This window comes from Aulonocara sp. 'chitande type north' Nkhata Bay, linkage group LG19 (genome assembly GCF_057382095.1).
Source record: "Aulonocara sp. 'chitande type north' Nkhata Bay isolate Kocher_YH1m ecotype deep benthic linkage group LG19, A_spYH_male_GT1.1, whole genome shotgun sequence".
Lineage (NCBI taxonomy): Eukaryota > Metazoa > Chordata > Actinopteri > Cichliformes > Cichlidae > Aulonocara > Aulonocara sp. 'chitande type north' Nkhata Bay.
In genome coordinates, this window is record NC_141362.1 from 12215903 (window position 1) to 12239923 (window position 24021).

General features: G+C 45.2%; 1 protein-coding gene across 1 annotated transcript; it reads right to left on the minus strand.

Annotated features, from left to right (window-relative positions):
* Positions 1-332: 332 nt before the first annotated feature.
* Positions 333-23606, minus strand: LOC147306615 (filamin-A-interacting protein 1-like). The gene is made up of 6 exons (XM_086275125.1): positions 23423-23606; positions 11668-11945; positions 11181-11354; positions 10772-10950; positions 1632-4437; positions 333-960 (listed from the first exon to the last, which is right to left on the minus strand). Exons 2-6 carry the CDS (start codon positions 11938-11940, stop codon positions 754-756), a joined length of 3639 nt encoding a protein of 1212 aa, XP_086131251.1. The 5' UTR covers positions 11941-11945; positions 23423-23606; the 3' UTR covers positions 333-753.
* Positions 23607-24021: the final 415 nt, after the last annotated feature.

Below are 24021 nucleotides of genomic sequence, written 5' to 3' on the forward strand. Positions count from 1 at the left end.
AATAAATGTTGTTCCGGGTTTCTCCTTCACCTCTCTTTGGATGCTTGACCCCAGGTGTTTAAGCACATCTACCTTCACGACCTCTGCTTCTTGCACCGTCACTGTCTCATTGTTTTCTTTGTCTGGCCTCGTGCACATTGCTTTTTAAAGATTTCTGTTTATATTACAGGAATCAACCAGAATATTTGTTATTCCAAAAATATTTACGTAAAGCACAGGATATGAATTTTTTCATTTCCCTCAATCCTTGGATGCAGGCCCGGGCAAGAAGCACTGGTTGCAGGTACACAGATGAGTTAACATAAGTGTCTGCATAAATGATCACACCACACTTTGCTCTAATATCACTTTTATTTACAATATTTTCAATACAAATCCTTTAGAAATGCACCAAATTTTCACATAATTGTGTACTTTTTGTGTCTAATATAAAACAAATAAACTCATTATAGATTAAATATCCACCCCAAGAAAGAAGCCATTGATAGCAGCAGAGTCTTACCCAAATGCCCATCACAACACACTGTAAAAAACAACAAAACAAATCATGGATGTTTCAGTCTAAATGGCAGAAATGCAAATAAGAAGTAAAGAAGTAGAAAATACCTTATAAAAAGTATAAAATCAGTCTCCTGCTTAATAATAATAATAAAGAAATGCCTTGTAAACTATAGTTGAGTTGTACTCAAACACCACAGCTTTTACTATGAATCTCTCTGAAGCACCATGTAGATACGTTTGGTACTGTGTCTCTCAGGCTTTTCCTCCATTCTGTAAAGTACTGCTATTCACGCTGGATTTCTTAACTTCTATCCTCATAGACTGACTCTCAGCCCGCGACTCCAGTTTCACTCCACCGGAGACCCCCAGGGATCCCAGCGCAGCCTTTCCCGTCTTCAGGCTCTTGGACATTGGGATGCGGGTCAGCCCTGAGCGCGGTGGCTGGGCATCGTGCCCGGTCTGTTTGACAATAGAGAGAGAGTACAGTTTCTCAGGCAGGAGAATGAAAACAGTTGAGCCACACCGACACTAAGTTATGGATTCATGGTAAAAATCATGCAGGAAACAGGAATTGTAAATTAGTGCAATGTAACTGATCTTATGTGCTAAAAGAGCAGCACAAATGAGAAATGTAAACATTTATTTTTCACTGAGCGAGCGAGTGCTTGTCCAGGCCAGGTTTCAGTACGCTGCTGACGGTGCCAAGCTGTTTTGTGTCAGCCAGAGCGCGGAGGGCCCCGAGCCACGGCTGTTTGTGAATGTAAACAGTAAACACAGTGTAACAACTATAAATTACAGCCTGATTAAAGCAGGGTGGCAAAATTCCACCTCATTATCTCTGCTGCTCTCAGACCTGCACATGGCCCCGTTTCTGTCACACTACCCATCGGATCCACAAAGAGCAGAGTAAAAGGGGTCCCGGGAAACACCACACACAGTGCTGCATTATCTCTCATCTCCAGAGATGTGAAAAGAAGCTCATGGTGAACTTAGGAAACCGCTATCAGCTTGAGTGTTCCTATCAACTCTTTGATCCAAAAATGTAAAAGAAAATGAAGAAGGTAAGGAAAAGAGATGATCCAACTTAAAGAAAACAGGAATTATCCAAAGCTGGATGAAGGAAAACTTACCATGCCTTGTGTCGTTCTGGAAGAGGAGGACGTAACAGGAGAAATTGTAATGCTGCTCATCACTTTGCTCTGCGTGCTCCTGGTAGTAGTGGTGGTGATTTGACGAGGCGAGCGCAAAACTGTCCCAGTCGATAAGGTCATTTCCTTGCTCTCTGTGACAGCAGCCACCGGCCTGACGACCATCTTTGGGGCGATGTTGTTGCCTAGATGAATGTGGATCTTGCTATCGTCAGTCGTGGTGATGATACTCGTGTTGCCGTGACCCTTTCGTACAGGCGATGGGACCATCTGCTTCTCGGGGGTAACCTTGAACACGGCTCGGCCCATGGTCATCTCCTGAGGTTCTGGGGAGGCAGATGCTTCGCACGCTACAGCTGTGCTCACTGTCATGATGGAGACAGGGGACAAGGGTCTTCCTGAGTTAGTGGAGGAGATTCGGCTGGTTTCTGGAGACTTGGCTCTAGATATAGCTGTGATAGTGACTGGAGACTTGGCCCTTTCGGGGCCCTGAGACACAGCGGGGGACTTTCTCCGCTGGGTCGGAGCAGTGCCGGTGGGAATGATGGTGATTCTGGATTTGGGTTGAGATGGATTGGGGCTGAGGGGAGCGGAACTAGAGAAAACGTCCCCAGCAGTCGGGCTTCTGATTTCAAGAGTTGCCATGTTGTTTTGGTGATCTGGTGTCACTCGGATGTGGAAAGGCTGACCTGGCTTCTGGGGCATGGTCAGCTCAGAGGAGAAGCTCTCTCCATTGTGCAGTGGCTTCTCCAGGTGGGTCTCTTGAGGGCTGTTGTCCTTTCTTCTCATCCAGGGAATCCAAGATCTCTTGATACCTAAATCACTGCCAGATGAAGGTGAACGCTCAACAGCACTGCCTTTCTCTGCTGGCTTCTTCAGGCACTTCTGTCTTAAGTTGTTCATAATGTGGTTCTCTTCTTGAACAGACTTTCTTATAAAGCCAGCCGGGGTATCCTCCTCTGCTGGCTCGGAGGACGACGCTTCTGTCTGCACGCCAGTGGAGGTCACCGCCACGTCCACTATTCTTCTCCCATTCAAGCTGGGTCGCAGCGCTCGACTTTGACGCTTAGCCATCTCCAGTTCTTTGGTGAGATGGAAAACTTCAGTGCTCATGTTCTTGGCTTTCTCTTCTTCTTCCAAGAACCTCTGCTGCAGGACGGAGAAGTCCACTTGGAGCTGAGAAAGCTGGTCTTCTTTGTGCATGAGTTCGTGGATCTTCTCCTTGAGCGCTACCACGTCACCTTGCAGTTCCCTGGTTCTGGCCTCCTCTCTCTTGCAACGTTGACGCAGATCTTCCTCCTGGCTTTCCTCCTCTCCTTTCTCGATTGCTTTATTCCGTGCTATCTGAGTCCGCATTTCCTCCACCTGCTGGGACAGAATGTTGGCTTTGTCCTGTTCACTCATGAACTTTTTCTCCAACATGTCGTACTGATCCTCTGTCTTGAGAAGATCTCCCTCTACCACTTCGAGCTGTTTGAGACGGTTTTTCAGGCGCTCAATTTCAAACGTCAGCTCCTTAACTTTGTTGTCATCTCTGATGATGGGCTCAGATGTTCTCTGCATGTCACATTTCACTGAATTCTTTCCAGAAAGTTTTTCTGCTTGCTCAAATCCATCTAACTTCTTTTTCATTTGGTTGACTTTAGAGCTAAGGTCCTTAGTTTTATCAATTTCATAAGCTAGCTTAGTGCTAAGCTCGCCCTTTTCATTCGTTAAAGTCTCTATTTTGGTTTCCATCTCTGATTTCAATTTTAGGAGCTTTTTGCTTTCTTCTATCAGCTTCTCTGTCACTTCCATAACTTTATTCTGCTCAGCTTTGACCAGGTTGCTTAAATCGTCCTTTTTCTCCTCACATGACTTCACTGTTTCCATCAGGGTCTTTCGTTCTTCCATCAATGCGACGGTCAGTGATTTAAGCTTACTGAGGTCATCCTTAAGGCTCAGCTCAGACTTTTCCAGCTTTATCTCAGATGACTCGAGCTCTTTCATACGAATCTTGAGAGCTACAACTTCGTCTGAAAGCTCTTTGGTCAGGCCCTTCTCTTTTTCTAGAGCACCGTGTAACTGTGCACACTCGGCTTTGCTAACGCTAAATGCTCCCTCGAGTTTTTCCAATGCCATGATTCTTTTTTGGAGCTTCTCCACTTCCAGTCTGAGGTCTTTACTCTTATTGTCCTCCTCTTGTAGCCTCTTCCGTAGCTCCTTACACTGATTTTCTGTTTTAATAATCTCCTCATCCTTTCCTTCCATCTCCAGCACTCGTTTTCTCAAGTTCTCTAATTCAGCAATCAGGTTTGAGTTGTCACACTCCCCCCTGCTGATCTTCTCCCTTAGCTCATGCAGTTCCTCCTCAGATCTCCTCAGTGCTCTGTTGCTTTCCTGTAGCTCCGCAACCTCATTCGTGAGGCCTGAAAGTTTTGTATTTAGTTGACGATTGAGAAGCTCCTGACCGGCTAGCTTGGCACTCATCTCTTCGTGTTGTTGCTTGAGCTTGTCGGCTTTCTCTTTAAGCTCGGCCTCGAGGCTCAGCACCCTGTGTCCATCTTCCTGAGCACGCTGCCTGGCTTCACTTAGAGCCTGCTCACGCTGCTGCAGCTGCTGGCTGAGCTCCTGGACCCGCTGGCTCTGCTGGTCTATTTGTTCCAGGTGCTGCTGCCGCTCATTGACCAACATCAGGGTGAAAGACTTCAGCTTGACCAGCTCCTCTCGCACCTTGGTCAGACGTTTGGCGTGTTCGTTCTCCTTTCTGAGCTGGTAGGCTTTCTCGTTCTCAAGCAACTTCTTCAGTCTGAAAGGAACAAAAAAAGAAAGGGCATTATTCTGGAAGGTCACTGACTTTAAACTTGAAATTTGCATGTACGGGAGGAAACTAGAGTCACAACTCCAACAGAGTGAATCTAGGAGCCTGTGGCAGGGATTAAGGACAATAACGGATTATGAAGCATCAACAACCGGTATGACGAACGCAGACTGGCAGACAAGCTGAACACTTTCTATGCTCGCTTCAAGGCTGCATCATCAACAAGTGCCCAGTGGAGAGAGTGGACAACTTCAAATACCTCGGAGTTCACATCACGCAGGACCTGTCATGGTCCTGCCACATCAGCACCGTGGTGAAAAAGGCCCGACAGCATCTCTACCAGCTCAAACGCTTGAGAGACTTCCGACTGCCCTCCAAGGTGCTCAGGAACTTTTACTCGCGCACCATAGAGAGCATCCTGACGGGAAACATCTCCACCTGGTTCGGGAACAGCACCATGCAGGACAGACGAGCTCTACAGAGGGTTGTGCGATCAGCTCCGCTCCGAGCTCCCTGACCTGCACTCAATCTACAGCAGGCGGTGCTGGACCAAGGCCAGGAAGATCGTGAAGGACCTCAGCCATCCCAACAATGGACTGTTCTCTCTGTTGAGGTCAGGAAAGCGATTCTGCTCCCTGAAGACCAACACAGAGAGATTGAGGAGGAGCTTCTTCCTGCAGGCGATACGGTCTCTCAATCACACCACCACACAGTACTGACCCACACATATAGTTCTTACACACACACTGGACATTCTGGACATTTGTTTACACCAGTGGCCACTGCACAACTACACTGCGTGGTCATCTAATCTAATCACTCTATCACAAGTCACTTAAATAAATCACTTTAAGCATATTTGCACTGCACAAGACACTTACATGTGGATTGCACAGCCCTGGACATTATATTTCTTGATACCATTTAGTACTTTTACAGCTGCTGGTATTGTTCTATATTTCTTCATATATTCTTATATATTTCTATATTGTGTAATTTGTTGTACAATTATTTTATTTTTAACTTTAATATCAATATTTTATTTTATTCCTTCCAAGCTAAATTTACCCTTCATTTTAATTTTCAGATTTATTTCCTATCCTATTCATAGTCTTTTTTTCTTTAGGTCACGAGCAGTTGTCTAAGCATTTCACTGCATATCCTACTGTGTATGACTGTGTATGTGACAAATAAAATTTGAATTTGAATTTGAAAACTTTATGCACTGACTCCACACTCTAAATCAAACAGTGGTATAAACAAGCCCAGCACTTGAAGCTATCTAGAAAGAACACGGATAAAACAATTATCAGTCACAGTCCTGGTAGAACACATAATTCATGCTACAGTGTCCCAAACAAGCATCCAGAGGAAAACCTGTCAGAATGAAACACTCCAACATTCCTACTATTTTCAATCCTGCCAAAGCAATAGTACAAGAGAACAAACTGCTACTGAGTTTCACCAACACCCCCTCACCAAGCAGTCATCTTTTCTCTTAGCTCCTTTCTATGCTGCTCATGTCCATTCTCATTTCCAGCTCGAAGAAAATCCATACAAAGCAGAATGCATGCAGATGCAGTTCCTGCCTGTACACTCCCGGGGATATTGTAATACAATATTCAACCTGAACCTTTTTGCATTGCAAATTAAACCAAATTACAAGAAGCATCAGCACAACAAGGATGACTGTGCATTTTAAACAACTCGTAAAGAGACTAAATGAGCTCCATTCAAAATGTATGTGGTCACAAGACCTCAGAAACTTGCTAGATTTAAAACTTACCCACTATTGATGCTCTACAAGTAGCACATGAACCCTGTTCTGCCCGTGCAAAAATCCACAGTAGCAGCAATAGGAGTAGCAGAGACCTCCTGTCACTTAAATCTTCCACCGGCACACTCCAGGCGTGGCATGAGGGCAATGAAAGGTGAATAACTACTGCGAGGAAACAGCAGACTTCTAGTGAGTGATGCCACCTCATCCATGTAAAGCAGTGTGAGAGTGTGTGAGAGAGAGAGCTCTGCTTCAGACACTGTGAAGGGGGTGGGACCCTTCCACAGAACCAGTGTTTTGCAAAGCTCCCCTCAGTTTTAATGCTTTTTATAAAAATAGAGATTAGCCCAATATAACTTTGTTTCCAAGTTTACTCCAAAAAAAATGAATTAGTGTTAATGCTTTCTGAGGCTCACATTCAAAGTTATATCATTGTTGCTCCATTTTCCATTCTGTGTGCAGGATAATGTCTCTGCTGTGAGCTCACTGGTACAAGAGAGAATGTCTGCTGCAGTTGCACTTTAGGGGAACCTGGACATGAATGAGGCTCCCTGCAAAGTCTACATATGATGAGGAAACCAGATATGGAAGAGTTGGATGCCTCCCTTGAGGTGACGGAGACATGGGAGGATAGAGACATGGCAATAAGAGTACGAAGCGCTACATCCAGACTGCAGCGCGGGGCCGTGTAGCTACAGTTAATCATTTAAACAAAACCACAGTTTAAAAAAAACCACGTCTGCCAGTGAACTTGTAGATAAACATCGACATTGATTCATAATGCCAGCAGCTTCCATTGCCAAGTGTGTTTAGCATACCTGGCTACTGTACAAAGAGGCCGTCCACATGTGAAAGTGTAGCTCATAACATTTCATACTTACACAGTCAGAAGTCACTGACACCCTAGAAACTGGAACTCTAAAATTACTTTCATGCAAAGGTCAGAGTCATGATGTCAGAGGGGTTTGGCACTTGTGGCCAAGTCATGTAGATTTCTAGTTTACTGTTACTAAGGAAGAAATAATTGTGGTGTACAATGTCCAAAATGGGAAAATACAAGTGTTTGTGTTACCGTTTCTATGAAGCACAGCTTAGCTTGTGTTTCAACTTTGCAAGAAATTGCTTTGCGTCCATGTAAAAGTGTGTGTGATCTAAAAGCCTGTGTCAGTAGGATGAAGATGGATGTAGAAAACAAGTGGCAAAAGGTGCAGAGCCTGAGCTCTGTGCACTCTGACTTGGTGTTAAAGGAGAGCAGACAGCATGCTCGATAACGGCAAACAGTTTAAGTTTGGAGGCCACGTCTTCATTTTGTGTGCGTGACTTTGCGCTCTTTGAAACTCCCGTCAGGAGTGGGAGCTGCTTCCTCCGTCAGTCTGAACACATTCCACTGTGCCACTTGAAATATTTAACATCTTGACACATAAATTACTTGTTGTCTGAGAGGGTGTTAATCGCTGATGGCTGCCGGTCTGAAGGAGCTTCTTCTCTGCCCATTTTCTGCATTCCTCAAGGTGTTTGGCACAAGAGCGTTTGACTTCTCTCTCTTCACTCTCATCTAGATGGCTGGAGGAGATCACATCCATAAGGATGAGAGCATGACACGCTTCCATCTCACCTGAGAGAGTGAATGACTGTCTGTTTGCATGTTTTTGTGTAGCTGTTAGCACTTGTGTCATGTTCTCTTTTAAATCTGTTTTTCCTGTTTATGTTAACCCCTCCAGCCCCTGGCTACTTTTTTTCACTTTCTAGGTAAAGTTTTAGTGAATAAAAACTCCATAAATCTAAGGCCTAAGGGAAAAACCTGCTACTGTGTGGACAGCAAACGTCTGTCCCATCTCTCAGTGCAAGTGAGATTTGAAAAACAAAATTGGAAGTTTTACTTCCGGCTAAACAAAATTGATGTAAATTAGACAAGAATAACACTGCGTGAGCTTTACTGCGAGCTCCGTCAGGCTTTCTCTTTAATGAATATACCATGGACATGTTAGATTTCCTCCTGGAGTTGAGCTGTTTTCGCATCCCTGTGTATGGTGCAAATAGAGGAATCTGAAACGTGCAGGTGTTGACAGAGTAAAGACCTGGCAGAGTTCATCCTCTCTGCTCTCTCTCTTTGGGGTGACAGAGGCCGCCATGTGTGCGAGCCAAGGAACCTGCTGGAAACCACCTGGCATGAGATGGGGATCAACAAATGATCGAGTAGAAGTAAATTAACCCGTTTAGTTATGATTTGGTCGCTATTACCAACCGCAGCACTTACAGCTAAACTTCACTTATCCTTATCTCTCTCAATAAAGGTTATCTTATCTTATTAATTATAAAGTTTCAGATCAGATTCTTTTGGAGTAAAGTTGTGGAATGTCACTCAAACAACTTCACAAATATCAATTAGTTGTTTTCCTTCAGAAATGTTACAATAACCTCATTTGAATATTTGCAGACTCCTTTTGGTTCATGTCGGTGGTAAAGACGGACAATTTTATAGGTGTGGTCAGGGTGAGACCACTACCTATGTACCTCACTGCTTATGCCAGGGGTCTCGAACTCCAGTCCTCGAGGGCCGGTGTCCTGAAACTTTTCCATGTGTCCCTGTTGCAACAAGCCTGAATACAGTTAGTAGGTCATTAGCAAGACCCTGTAGAACGTGACTGCATGCTGAGGTGACAATTCAGCCATTTGATTCATGTTACAGCAGCTCATGAGTGAATGAACATGGTGCAATAAAAGTACTGTTAGAAGTAATTTTTCCACTTCAGCACGCAGTCAAGTTCTATACTCTTACTAATGACCTACTAATTGTATTCAGGCGTGTTGCAACAGGGACACATGGAAAAGTTTCAGGACACTGGCCCTCGAGGACTGGAGTTCGAGACCCCTGCTTATGCAACACAGAAGAGCTCGACCAGTCCAGCTAACACAGCAGGATACACCACAGACAGGTCAGCAGTCCCTCTTTCCTGTTGCTAAAACTCATGAAATATATGCAGTTTAAGCTGGTTGTGTGCACTCTTTCACTAGGGCTCTGTTTAAAACAGGGGTGGGGAACTCCAGGCCCCGAAGGCTGGTGTCCTGCAGGTTTTAGATCTCACCCTGGGTCAACACACCTGAATCACATGATTAGTTCATTCGCAGGCCTCTGGAGAACTACAAGACATGTTGATGAGGAATTTAGCCATTTGAATCAGCTGTGTCAGATCAAGGACTAAAACCTGCAGGACTCCGGCCCTCGAGGCCTGGAGTTGGACAGTGCTAGATTAAAGTATCAAATTTCACATAAATTTACTTTAGATTAGTCTTTCTCAAACTGTGGGGCGGGCCACAGTGGTTGGTTACTGCAGGTGGTCGTTTCTGTGGGTAAATTCAGCTGCTTATTTCCCAGCTGTGTCGTGTGTGTGTGTGTGTGTGTGTGTGTGTGTGTGTGCCCGTGCCCGTGCCCGTGCAAAGAGGTAATGTCACAGTTTTAAAGCAACTTTTTCACAGTCATTATAAATTGCCACATAAGTGCTCCAGTCTGTCTTACAGATGATTATGTCGTCCACATATTTTGCTGTTATTTTTATTTTGCAAACTATGAGTGCGAATAGCTTTAAATTATGCATCGCCGTCCGTTTGTGGAAGCTGCAACAAAACAATAACAAAAGAATAATCTCCAACAACCAACAGTCAATTAAACCCTTTTATATGGGAGTGTTTGCAGTTAGCAGGGCCTTCTCTCTCATACACTCCCATGGCACAAATACGCTCTCACATACAGGCTTGCTTTATCTCTATGAGCCTTCTAAACACAGAATTTCACCATCTCCCCTCCTGTGTTGTGTGTCCATGCAGCCGCTCTGAGGTTGCGAGCCCATGTCACAACCTCAGCAATGAAGCTCTGACATGTCCTTTAGCCCTGCGCTTGTCTTTCCTGCTGTTCTTCCACCCCATGGCTCTGTGTCCTCTTCTCTCAATATCTGACCTGTGTCTTTCCCACAGCAGTCCAAGTCCACCCTGCCTCTGGCCTCTCTTTCCTTGAGCTGCGTGACTCTCCCCTGCATACAAAGCTATGCGAGGTTATCATTCAGTAAGCGGCACCTCCCTGTCTTCTCCCATCTCGCTTGCGTCACAGGTTCGATGAAGCCATCTTTCATGCAGTCTGAGATGTTTTTCAAGCATTCCTTCCCTCGACTCTCTCCCTTGAGCCACTGGATGCACTGGCTTCATAGACTACACTGGAACTGCACTTTATGCTTTCTTCTTCTTCCCCTGCTGCTTTTACCAGGTTCTCCTTCACAGTTCCTCCTTTTACTTCTCATACCTGTAAAATTCTGTATGAGCATCACATGATGTTTGCAGTGCTACAGCAATAAATTTACTTTCTGTACACCATTTTTTCACTTTATGTGCATATTGCTTTCTGTTAAATGAACATATTTGTAGGTGCTTCTCTCAAAGCTTATTTACCAAATGATTTAAAATAGCGGGGCAGCTAAACAGTGTCCAGGTTCAGATAATGGTGTTGCAATTTTACAGCCGCTGGCTCTTGCATTCCTTTCCTGATCTCCTCACCTTTCTCTCTCCTGCTCCAGGAGGTTGGTGAAGTCGTCGCTCTTGTTCATGTAGTCGGCGTGCTTCCGCTTCTCTGTGTCCAGCTCGTGGATCGTTCGCCGGTGGCACTTTTCTGCGAATAGCAGCTGACCCAGCATCCGCCGGTACGTCTCCTTGTGCTTCTCCTGCAGACGCTCGAGCTGAGACGGCAAAGACGAACACGCACACACAGAAACAAATAATTCCAGTTGCTGTGGTGCAACATGCCGAGTGTTTTGTAGCAACAACCTCCTGCCAGGTGGTGACAAAAACATTACTTTTATTAGTTTCTGTCTTGTGATTTCTTGGATTTCGAGGGTCTTGAGGCCTGTTAATAAAAAAGTAATTTTGATCATCCCTCAGGGTTTGTGACTGACACTCGCCTACTAACCTCAGTCATCGGTTTCTGGTAGACACTGTGGTTGTGTGGTTTGGTGCCTGTGATGACGCCGTCTCTCTGAAGGGCCTGGAGGGCCGAGCCAGGGACCGCGGCGCCATACTGTGACTCAAGGGCTTCTGGGGAACTCTGTTTGGACTTCAGCATGCAGATAACATCCTCTCTGGCCTGAAGTTACACAGAAATGATACAGAGGGTGTTAAAAACTTGCTAGTCTTTGCTTTGTGGATCACCAGTTTACCTTTCAGAGTTCTCTAAAGTACCAACTCGATAAAGTCTAAGTGTGGTTGTCAGTTTTCTCTGGTATGTTACATTTTAAACCACAAGAGAGAGCTGTTGTGCAAAACTTGCAGTTACTCAAGCCAATAATGTTCAGGTACTGCGCTCATCCACCTTTTCTCTTATCATTGCACTTGTCCTGCTTACAGCTGCAGATCACATACAGAAAGCTAAACACAAAGGGAAACAATGCCTCGCCCACCTGAATCTCTCCTTCCATGATTCCCAACAGTGTCAGCAAATCCTCTTTAGACAGATCCAGGATGTTCTGTCTTTTATCTCCAGCCTTGGAGGAATCCAACGGTTTGTCTTTGTCAGAGATCACCTCGACCTCCACTGTTTCCTCACCATCTTTCTGCTGGACTTTGGCCTTCAGGGTCTTCACAGGCAGGCTCACTTCCTGTTCTTGGTCACCCTGTGGAACTCCAAGTACCCCATTGGCTGGGGTGTCCACCCCACTGCTTTTGGATCTCATCCTACCTGAACCAGAGAGAGAAGGAACAGGTTTCTCTGTTTTTAATTCAGCCTTTTATTCGGTTGCATCCCACTACCATTCATCTTTTTCCTTTCATAGGTATTTTTGGTTCAGGAGTGTGTTGTTTGAGTTTGGCTTCCATTCCTGTTCACATTAACAGACCTTCTGACCTGCACTGATCCGATGACAAACACAAGCACAATCATTGTGTTTGTATTAAAACTGGATAAACATGTCTTCTGTTAACATCCCTAATCTGGAGTGAATATCAATAATTACCCACCTGTGTGTGTGTGTGTGTGTGTGTGTAGTCCCAAAATCACAAAGGCATATAAGGGTGAGTGTTGGTAGAAGTGCATGTACTTATCACTGGTTCACAACTTCTGCTGTCATTTCTGAATGTTTTAAATAATTTAAAAGTAGTTTGCAACTGAGCCTGTGCACAGCATGAGTTCATTTGTATTTATGAGTCAAGTTTACAGTTGTCAAAGGTTGGAGACACAGCTACAGTCAATTTAGAATAACCAATGAACCAAACCGCCGGTGTGGCTTCTCAGTCACAGTAATCCACACAAACTCCACAGAGAAAGATTCAAACCCACGACCTTGGTGCTGTGAGGTGACCATGCTAACCACTGAACCACTCTGCCACCCTCTTCAGTTAATATCATTTTTTTTAAAGTTATGAAAGCAGTGGGTACAACTTTTGGAGGACATGGATACACAAACTAATTTATATTTATCCTCCTACGACCTGGTGTCCACACATGTGGACGTCACATTTTGGGTTATTTAGGCCAAAATCCTCAATTTTGCTCTTCAAGGGCCTGATATCCACTTACGAGGACATTATGCTGCCACTGTTCTATTGAAATTTTAAACAAATATCCTCATATGTGGCTCTCATTTTTCTCAGAAACAAAAAAAAAAGGTCAAAAAAAAATCTGGTAATTCTTTGTTTTTACATTCATCAGGTGCCAATCAGCCCAAATATCAAAGAGAAACTTAAAATGCATGTTGTGGAAGAGTTCAGGTCTTAGGAGGTTAAATTAGTTACAAAAAATGGCAAAAATGTGACATTAAAATTTCCACATTTCTGTGATGCTAAAACAAAAGCTAGGGGCAAAGACCTCTACCCAGTTCTCAAGCTGGGAGCTGACTCCACACACGAGAACAACAACCAACAATGTTAAGAGACTGAAGAGAAGTTTGTTTCTCTGTCTCTGTGAATGTGAAAACGTGCGTGTTCTTGTGTGTGTGTTCACGTTCTGTACGAACAGAGTGCTCTTTGTGATCGGTTTCAGATATGACATCAGCAGCTCTTTATAATTACAAACAGAAAAGCACCCTGAGCACCTAGAGTCCCCCTGTAAGCCCACAGTGATGTCATAGCGCCCTGACCTCTGAATCATCCCAAATAAGCCGTCCAAACTGTCAGGACTTCTCTCTGGTGCACGTTCATGGAAGTGTGCGATAGAATTCACACATATGCTCTACTGGAACATCAGTAACTATGCGTATCAGTCCAACCTGATAAAAAAGTAAAGCTCAGTTAGATTTTCTATACAATTTTGAGAAGTTTGAAAGAGAGTCTATCAAACTGCTGCTTCACATCAAGAGAAATGCTTATCTTCTTCAGTAATAAAGGTCACCAAAGTCAAGACTGCAGTGAATTCCAATGACGCTTGAAACCGATCTCTTTGAATCCCACTTATTTCGGGGAAAAACACCCATGTACGAAAATTGGGGTGCAAGATAACAGTGGCAGCATCTCTCAGTTCAAATAAAGAGGAAAGAAAATCAAACAAACGGACCCATTAAGTGCATCCTTTATCTCGGAGTTCAGAGAGTGCACTTTGGCTCCGAGGAGATCTGGTTCTTAACTGGAGATTAATGGCGGTGCCTTCTTTCCTGCTCATACCTATTAGTTTCAGCTGTAGGCTCGCTAACGTTCATTCCAGTGTTGTGGTGCAGCAGTGTGCGCGAGTGCTGATAGTGTTGGGTCCACCATTCAAACTGTGCCAGTGTTTCTGAATGATGCCCAGAGGTCGAGGGCATTAAAATGACCACCTCTGGGACACGAGCGTGACGAAACACAGAAACATGTGTAGTGCTGCAAATGACTCTGGCAGACTTCCTAAGGACAAGATGGTTGACACCGAGTGAGGACCGTGATGGTTTATTTTTAATTTCTGGGCCGACGCCATGAAAATCCAGCTACTGTAACAGCTCGGCTCACTTTGCAGTGTTACTATCGTTCAGCAGAGAAGGCAGGCGAGTGCAGTTAGAGCTGACAGATGTAAGAATAAAAATAGCTTCAGGTCAAATTCAGTCTTGTACAATAAAAATTCATATGAGGAAAATGTAAGAATGCATTAAAAGTAAAGCAAACAATCAAAACAAGGTTTCAGACAAACTGCCCCAGAACACAAACATTAATTCTGATCTTATTGTTGAAATGCAGCTCACTTGACTTCACGGCAACTATATATGTTTTTATCATGTTTAGCTCTGAATAAAGGCTTTTGTCCTTTTTCCTAATAGGGGGCGGGACCCTATCTCGCTACTACAGGCTCAGAGGCAGGTCACACCCCGGGCAGGTGACCAATCTGAAGCAGGGCTTTGAGTAAAACATACAAAACTTTATTTAAACCTACCAGCTAATGCAGGGGTGGGCAATCTCAGTCCACGAGGGCCGGTGTCCCTGCAGGTTTTAGGTCTCACCTTGGGTCAACACACCTGAATCACATGATTAGTTCATTACCAGGCCTCTGGAGAACTTCAGGACATGTTGAGGAGCTAATTAGGCCATTTAAATCAGCTGTGTTGGTTCGAGGACACATCTAAAACCTGCAGGGACACCGGCCCTCATGGACTGAGATTGCCCACCCCTGAGCTAATGCCTTTCATTTAGGTTTTTGGAAATGGCACATCATTTTCTACTTAGTTTAGCACTGATTTACAGTACTAATTATCCTCCTCATGAAAGGCAGTATTCACTCTTCTTTTATCTCTTGTTTGGCCTCCACCAGCTGAATATACAACTGTGTCCTCACAGGAACGGTTCTTGCAAAACTAAAACACGGATCGTAAAGAAAGCTCAGATGAGTCCATCCAGCACTCCGTGGCTCCCGCGCCGCCACCCGCCTCGTCCGCTGGGGGTTCTGGCGAGTCCGTCCAGCCTCCCGTCTCCGCTGGGGGGCCCAAGGGGCCCGTCCAGCCACCTGTCTCCGCTGGGGGGCCCGAGGGGCCCGTCCAGCCACCAGCTGCTCCACCGGCAGCCTCATACACGTCTGCAGTAGCAGTGTCATCCACGCCGCCGCCAGCTGCAGCGCCTCCGCGTCTCCTTCCTCGTCAGCTGCAGCCTCCGCGTCTCCTTCCTCGCCAGGTGCAGCCTCCGCGTCTCCACCCACGCCGTCGCCTGGTCCAGCTCCAGCATCATCAGCTTCATCCCCGTCTGTAGCATCAGCATCATCAGCTTCTGCTTCCGCCTCGTGTGGTCCATCCTCGTCTGCAGCGTCAGCTGCTGAGCTGCCGTCTGGTCCTGTGCCCACCGAGCCTCGGCCAGTACGCCTGACACTTAAGAGCCGCCGCCGCTTTCCGCGGCCGGCCCCCTGAACAGCTCCGTCGTCTCCTTCGCCGCCGCCGTTGCCTTCCGCGCGGCCAGCCCCCTGAACTGCTCCGTCGTCTCCTTCGCCGCCGCCGTTGCCTTCCGCGCGGCCGGCCCCCTGAACAGCTCCGTCGTCTCCTTCGCCGCCGCCGTTGCCTTCCGCGCGGCCAGCCCCCTGAACTGCTCCGTCGTCTCCTTCGCCGCCGCCGTTGCCTTCCGCGCGGCCAGCCCCCTGAACTGCTCCGTCGTCGCCGCCGCCGCTGCCTTCCGCGCGGTCGGCCCCCTGAACTGTTTCGCCGCCGCCATTGCCGTCCGCATGGTCGGCCCCCTGAACTGCCCCTGTGTTTGGGCTGTTTTCTTGGGCTCCGGTGTTTGCTGTGCTCTGCTTTTGTTTTCTGTTCCGAGCCCTCCGTCCTGGGCCCCCGCCGCCCGCCCTGGGTTGTTTTCTGTTTGGTTTTGTTTTTCTGAGTTTCGGTTGTCTGGAGCCAGCCCTTAAGGGGGGGGGTGGTACTGTCACGGTCCTGGGTCTTCTGACTCAGCGTTTTTAGTTCTTTGTGATGTTTGTATTATTGTACTTGTGTGAGTTATTCTATGGTTTCTAGTTTCGATCCCTTGCCCTTCATGTTTCTCTGTGTCCCCTCTGTTCTGTGTAGTCTGTGTCTGCATGTTTGAGTTCCCCTCTGTGTCTCTCGGTTCTTAGAGTCCTCTGCCTTATGGTTTATGTCTCTGTGTTTCTTGGTTGATCTGATATCCTCGTGTTGGTGTTGTTCCCAGATCATCATACTAAATGTTGTTCCAGGATCAACATTGCAAGTGACCAATCAGAATGTTGTGACGTCATACTTTTGCGACTTCGGGAAAAACCGGCGTAAAACAAAAAACTGTACTAAAGCTGCGTGAAACTGCCTCTGTCCGCCGATCAACGGACCCTGACCCTAACCCTAACCGTAACCCTTTAATAAACAGTAAGCAGAATTGATATTGTCCTTGCAACATTGGAATTTCATAAATGCACGAATGGCTTGGCGCGCAAAAGAATAACGTCACAACAATGTGATTGGTCACTTGCAATGTTGAACCTGGAACAACATTTTCATGATGGTCTGGGAACAACACCAACACGAGGATATCAGATCATCCGTGTTTCTTAGTTGCTGTCTCCACTGTGTCAAGTTCGCGTCTCTGTGTGATACTTCCTGTTTTACTTTGATGGTCCGTGTCCTATGTGAATGTGTCCTGCTTTGCTTGTCTCGTCAGTCCTGATTTCTCCCAGCTGTGCCCTCCTTCTGTGTCTCATTCCCCTCGTTACTTCCCAGTGTATTTAAACCCCGTGTTTCTCTGAGTCAGTGTCGCGTCGTCCCTCATGCTGTGTGTGACTCTCCCCGTGCCTTCTGGTATGCATTTTAATTAGCTTTTCCCAGTTTAGTTTTGTATTGCTTGTGTTCTATTTTCCAGCAATAAAGCTGTGCTTTTGAGTTCAAGTTCTGTCCCCGTGAGTTTGCGTTTGTGTCCAATCCCTGCCTGCCACACAGCCGAAACATGACAAACACTGCACAGAGTGTTAGAAAACTAAATATATCTCAACGAGAAATGCATTTGTCTTTAGAAATCAACTTTTAATTTATTATTATAACAAGTCCAACATTCCTCAGCTGCACAACCTGATGACATTTAATATCCAACACTTCCTGGTAGCAGAAAATAATAAAATCATTACAGTTTCACAGCCTTTGCTGATTACAGTTTAACAACTTTTGCAGAGTCCATAAGTATTTGGACTATTTGACCAGGTATTTCTCCATGTGCAACCACAGCTGATCTGAAATCTTGCTGTTGAAACTGCTACATATTTATCATCCTCATGGCCAATTACAGGCAACTCATGAACACAACTGTCATGTGTCAAAGCCCACTGTCTTCACAGTTTTGAGTCACCTTGACTGGTCGCTGCAGTCTTTATCAATTTAATTCCGCAGAGAGACAAGCTGGGATTCCTGAGTCACGTGACCTGAATTCCTCCCTGCCGTGAAGCATTCCCATTTGTCTTTATGGAAAAGAAAGGAGAGCATGCAGACAGTAAATCTGTACTCTAACATCAATGACCACCTGTCACAATGTCCACACACACTCACAGCATCTAAGCCATCACCACTGATGGTGCGGCATCCAGTACTTCAATCTAATAAGAAATATCCTAAAACCCAAGTCCAAGGCCTGAGTCTAAATTTAAAGTGGGACCCATATCTGCCCCAAGGCTTGGGCAGGTCCAGCTGTCACACACGTGTATTTATAGGCCCCAACAAAGCACGTGCCTCCATTCCAAAGTGATAAAAAGAAACTGTAAAAGCTAATCAGTGGTCCGCACCGATGTTCACTTTATGGCTTACATATACCTTTAGTCCGAATGATGTTTGCTCCCAGCACGCTCTAATAAAATTTAATAGGCATAATGTTGTAGCCTGTGCCAGATACACTAATTATGTTATGGTTACACACAGAGTTAGAGTTGGAGAAAATGACTGAAAACTTATTAAATAAATGAGTCATTTATTTGCCAGTGGTTGGTCTGCTTGGGCAGATACGAGCCCTCAATCGCACAAAAGATGGTGGAAAGTCAACTACCTGCATCCTGTGTGTGTTCATTTGCAGATATTCCCTTTAAAGACACCATTAGCTGAAATAAAATTATAGCATGATAAGGTCACGAGGCTACTGAAAACTGAGCTTGTATGTGATGCTCGTATCAAGAGGTTGGGCCTGGTGGCAAAAAACTGGCATATAACCAAATTGATCTGCCGGATGAGGACGGAGGTGATGAATAAGGAAAAATGACTTTTTTGATTCGGTGTGATTTGATGTATTCACAGCACAAACCCAGCGTGACCAAAAAAGGAGAGAGAACTGCACGAGAGCATTAGGGTACCAGTTCTGCCAGAGAACACAGATAAAATGCAGCGTGCTCGAGCAGCAAGAAAAACACACCAGCCCTGCCAAGACATGAAAGCTCCAATCAAAACCGTCTCTGCGGATGGATTTCGAAGCTACCAGTCAATCCATTTATTATTGAAACTTTTGTGAGGATGCAAGGGTACAAAGCCGCAGTCTGCTCCAGGAATCCATTTTGGGAGACGGAGCCTTCGAGCCGAGACGGCCGGTGGCCTTCACGGGTCAAATTTTACATAACAGTCTTTTCCTGGGAAAACTAAAGACTCTGTTGGCAGAAAAAGTTTGGAGTGATACTTGTTCACATTCCTTAAAGATTCTGCTTTCATAAACGTTCTTCTTGTAATGTTAAACTGAACCATCAAAAAGATTTTGTGCACATAACGCGAGCATTTACAGCTTGTCTTACTGTAATCATGGCTTCTATTAATACTTAACTAATGCTGGCATAGCACACTGGAGCAAAATGTCAGCATAGGTGGTGGGTTTCATCTTGTAGTATTCTCCTGATGTCACATTAACCTGATCCCCTCATGGGAACCAGCCGAAGCTTGAACAGTGAGCAAACCGAGAAGAATGCAGGTGGCTCTCTAAGTAAGTCTTTGCTATTAGAGCAAACACGCTCTTTGCTTGATAAACACTCAGCGCAGGTAGGCCGTTAATCAGTCACTTATAAAACAGGACGCATTCGTGAGAGTTGTTGTGAGGGCACTTTGTTAAATATTCACTCAAGCTGTTTATTCACTCTTACTGTGTAAATCCACCGGCGAACCTAGCGAGATGAAACATGCTCAGATTTGGGTCATGCATTATAAACACTGCTGCACATGAAGCACACTTAGATTAGACATAGTCTATTAGAAACATAGTTTCAAACACGACGATAAACGTTCACATTTTAACGATTCCCATAGCAACGGCATTTAGTAAGAGTCACTTGACTCTTGTTGCTAAAGTCTAGCGGCAGCATCGGTAAACCAACACCAACTAATGAAGCACTAGATCTTTCTAGATCTGGTTATCATCTTTACCCTCTCTTAAGGAAGATATTAAGTTCTGAGTGTGCTATGAATAGAAACAGCAACATATGGATGAAGCACATTCAAACGTGGGAAAGAGACATAGGCTCGGCCATTTGTCTAAAATCCTCTGAATGCCAGCTGAAGTCAGCGCGGAGCAAAAAATGGGCGACTGAGAGAGAACTTAGAAAGTCATCTTAAAGCACACATCAAACGTCTGTTTGGTTTCCATAACATGTTTTCATAGCTGTTCAGAGAACAGTGTTTTTGTGCTAACTTGCAGCTCTTCTCCAACCATTAGAGTTCTGGAATTTATTGGGAATTGGACTGGTACTGATATGGTGCACTGGAGCACTCCAAGTCCTTTTCTACTGCAAACCTCATTCACCCAGTTTCATACATATTCATGCAAACACTGTTTTCTATACCTAAGAGCTTTGTCTGACAATTGTGCACACACACACTGGACTGGAGTAGCTGTAAAATAAACATCGACCTTCCGACGGGTAAGTGACCAACTCTACTTCTTGAGCCCCTGTTGATCCCAGCTGTATGCCAGGGTGGCGACTTGCAGAACAATCACAAAAACCTGGCAGGCACAAAGGCTCCTCCCTCCATTCTGTCCTGCGTCTACTATCCTCTTCAGTCACACCAACAGCACCCAGAAGCTTTTTTAATCGTTCAAATTAATAAAAGAAAATGTTGATAAAAATGTGTCACCGCTACCAAAGGTGTAAACGTAACTGTTGCTGGAGATGAAAATTGAGCTTAGCAACTCAGCGACCCAGATATTTTATCTGAGGAGGGTGTGGAGACCAAAACAGAGGTAAAAAGGCTCCAAAGGTCAGAGAGATTAAATATGTGTGGACGGGAAAACAGTGGGCAGAAATTTCAGCTTTAAAGTTTAAAGTTTGCAGCTGGCCTTCCAGTAAACCTAAGCTATCGCACGTCGCAGCGCTCGGAATGATAATGTAACACATGGCTAACCACAAATCTCCAAACTGCTACCCATTTAAGTTTGTAAGTGAGCATTTGCATTGTCTTGTGCTGGTGCCATTGTCAGTTGTTTACCTTTTTTACAGATGGGAAAAAATGAAAAGCATTGTTGCAGGTGAGACAAAAATAAACTAAAGCATAACATGTCTGTCAGAGAAGAGCTCTGACTCGCTGAGAGACGTGTGGAGTCACAGAGTGATTGGTTCAGGGACAAAGACGGCCTGTCTTAGTCACAGAGGCCAGTCATCTTCATTCTAAAGGTGCCTTCAGATGTTTTACTGTATATGCTGGTTTGTTCTCTCCTGACCAGTAATATCACTGGAATGATGAAGGCTGGTGTAACTTATCACACAGGAAATCACCAGGAAAGTCATGATTATGTCACTACTGGCAAACAGGGGAAAAGTTTACAGAATGGGTCGTGAGGTTTGTTCCCAGCTGTGAAATTTGAAATGTCTCCTGATGCAATCCATATTTAATGCCAGAGCGGTCCAGGCACATCATGGTCCAAAGATCCGAACCTAATGAATGACATCACTCGTCTTATTATCGTTAAACATCAACAGCCAGTTAACCAGTCCCCTGTTTTTAGCACGTATGCGTCGCCATTCTGACCACAACATATCAAGTGCTCTTTAGAATATCTTGGGTTGCCATGGAGTTCTGGGCTTATTTTTAAATGAAGGGCACATGAGTTATAAGTGCCGCTGTTCTGCGAAACATCCCGAAGTATCTAAACTGCATTTTTGGAATTCAAGACCAGGGGCATTTATACGACTGTAGCTGTGCATGTGTCGGTGACAGCTGTTGTCGAGGCCCCCCAGACACGCAGGAAAGACACCGGCTACTGGCGGAACAAGCTCCGCCTCCTGTTTCTGTTAGTGCACGTGTCATAAAATGAATTAGCCCACATGAACACGAACACACAAGATAGAGGTACAGGTGCATATCGATGCAAGTATAAAGAACGGTATCATGATAAGCAGCATTTACAGGGTGCTGAGGTGTCGGTGTCAACGTTTAATCCTGGAACAATGCTGTTCTGTCATGTGTACCACTGTGTACTCACTGCTAAACTATGTCACCTTGTGCATGAGAAACACCTTAAGTGACATAGAGCTCAAGTGATGTCGTGAGGTGACACACGAATCAATGCTGCTCTGGCGGAGACCCAGCCTCAGCTTAGTTTCAGTTAATCAGAGACTGCATTATTGATTTACACAAAGACTGATCCATTAACAAGCTGGGACTGATTACAGTCACAGATCTGTCTCTTCTGATTGCTCATTCAGCTGACTGAATTTCTACAGTGGCCAAATGTAACTGAGTACATTTACTCAAGTACTGCATTAAAATACATGTTCTTGTTCTACTTTAGAAACCTTTATGCTTCTGTTATATCTATTTATATATTAGGCCAAGTCTGTGTATGTTTTACATATAAAAAAAAATAAAAAGTAAGAAAAAAGAGTTAAAAACAATCCCGAATTGAATCAGCTTTATTTCTATGGCGTAAAATCACAACAACAATGTTATATTGTAAGGTAATACACTGCATGATAATACAGAGAGAACCCCAACAATCAGATGGCCTCCTATGAGCAAGCACTTGGCAACAGTGGGAAGGAAAAACGTCTTTTTAACAGGAAGAATCAAACTCCAGCCCCAACCTGCCACGGTCACGTGCGAGAGGAGGAGCTTAGCCACTCCATCAGCAGCATGCAACATACATAGTAACACTGCAGGAATAACAATAACGCACTGCAGTGACTGTGTGACCACAGAGTAGCTTTAAGTATGCTTTACTATCAATAACCCACGAAATATCATTAGAACTCCTTCCATCGGTGAATTTCACAGACTATCCTGAGAGTGTGCAGGAGTAAAGAGGACTTACAAGCACAGAAATGTTAATGAGCAATCTCTCTGCACCGGGTCTCTCTGTCCTGAGGCAGGGCTGGTACCACTGGAAGGCAGGAAGGGAGAGGCTGCGCTGCGGTCTCGAACACTCAAGGAGGAAAGAAAACCCTCGACTCATCAGCGGGAGCTGGCCTTGAAGAGACCGAGGCGCATTTCACATTTTTCTTTTCAGTTTACTGAGACAGGGTGACGTATGGCCTGACAAACAGCGACTGGCAGGAGCCATGTGTCTCCTCCTAAACACTGGTGACTTCATGTGAATGAAATGGAATTCATTTCGGTGTCATTACATCCCATAAATATTCCAGATGAAAGATGTCATCGTGCTGCAGCTCGTCGGGCCTAAGCTTCTTAATGCTGAGCAGCGCAGCAGTGAGAGCTGCATGAGGAGGCGAAGGCGGCGCGTGTGGGAGAGGTCGGGGGCAAAGGTCGACTGTGTGAATGTGTACGATATCATTCTCATTTCTTTGCAATATCTCAATAAACCACCATGCCCTGCTGTGTTGTGGGTGTTTCCTCCCACATGCCCACATTCTTTACAGTAAATGGTCTCATTCACACAGTAACAACGTGTAATTCATTGAGAAATGTTTGATTCATGACTTTCTTTTATCCGAACGTGCTGCATTTCCATTATCAGCACAGAGACTAGTCGTGTGTCTGCTCGCACACTAATTAATTCAAAATGTTTAAACGCTCATTATTTGGAATTAATCACACAGGAATGTGGGGAATAGTGTTTTCATTCACATACTGCAGAACAAATGAAGCCAGGAGACTCTTTTGACCAGTGCTCTTTACTGGCTCAATAAAACTGATGACAGCCGAGCAGCAGCAGCACCTGCACTCAGCCGTTTCATTCACTACAGCCTGAAAGCAGAACAGCTGATAAGCTCCACTCTGCTAGAACCGCATGTTTGTCATTGGCTCTTTCCCTCTAAATAGCAGAGATTTTTTTTCTCCAGCATGAGAGATGCAAGAGATGATCACTCACCTGCCGCTCTGATGTTTCCAGAATGTTTAACCAGTTAGTAAACACAGCAAGTAATCCTAGAATCAAAAATAATAAAAGGCAAGAAGGAAATACAGAGTCCACTCGTATCCTCTGGCTTGTGTGGTCCACTGGTGGTGTCTGCTTCCCTGCTCTCTCACTCTCTCCCTGCCTCTCTTCTTTTAGGTCGTCGGGTCAAGAAGGGAATGGTAGAGAGCAATAACAGAGGACTGTAACTTCCCTCTCTCTCACACACACACAGATACACACAGATACACACACACACACGCCCTCTCTCGCTCCCACAGCCTATCCAGTTCTGTTTCACATAGCAGGCTAGCACACACCTCTCATTTTCTTTCCCTCCTATCCCTTCAAGAAGCCAGTTGATGAGCGGTGTGTGTGTGTGTGTGTGTGTGTGTGCGTGCGTGTGTGTGGAGGGGGGCATGCGCTATTCTCTTCCCGCTCTGTCTGAAAGAGGCCGTTGCCTGGTGAGGTGGACTGTGATGTCCTTTGTCACAGGGCCAGATCTTTTCTCCAAGCCACATCCACCATCATCCCTCTCTGTGCTTTTTGACCAGAGTCACAAAAGCCAGAAGTAT

Excerpts from the sequence above, each read along its gene's own strand:
- LOC147306615 (XM_086275125.1), bottom strand. The coding sequence starts at position 11,940 with ATGAGATCCAAAAGCAGTGGGGTGGACACCCCAGCCAATGGGGTACTT. Across the intron at positions 11,355-11,667 it reads TCATGGAAGGAGAGATTCAG|GCCAGAGAGGATGTTATCTG; the intron begins GTGGGCGAGGCA and ends GTGTAACTTCAG. Across the intron at positions 10,951-11,180 it reads ACCAGAAACCGATGACTGAG|CTCGAGCGTCTGCAGGAGAA; the intron begins GTTAGTAGGCGA and ends TTGCCGTCTCAG.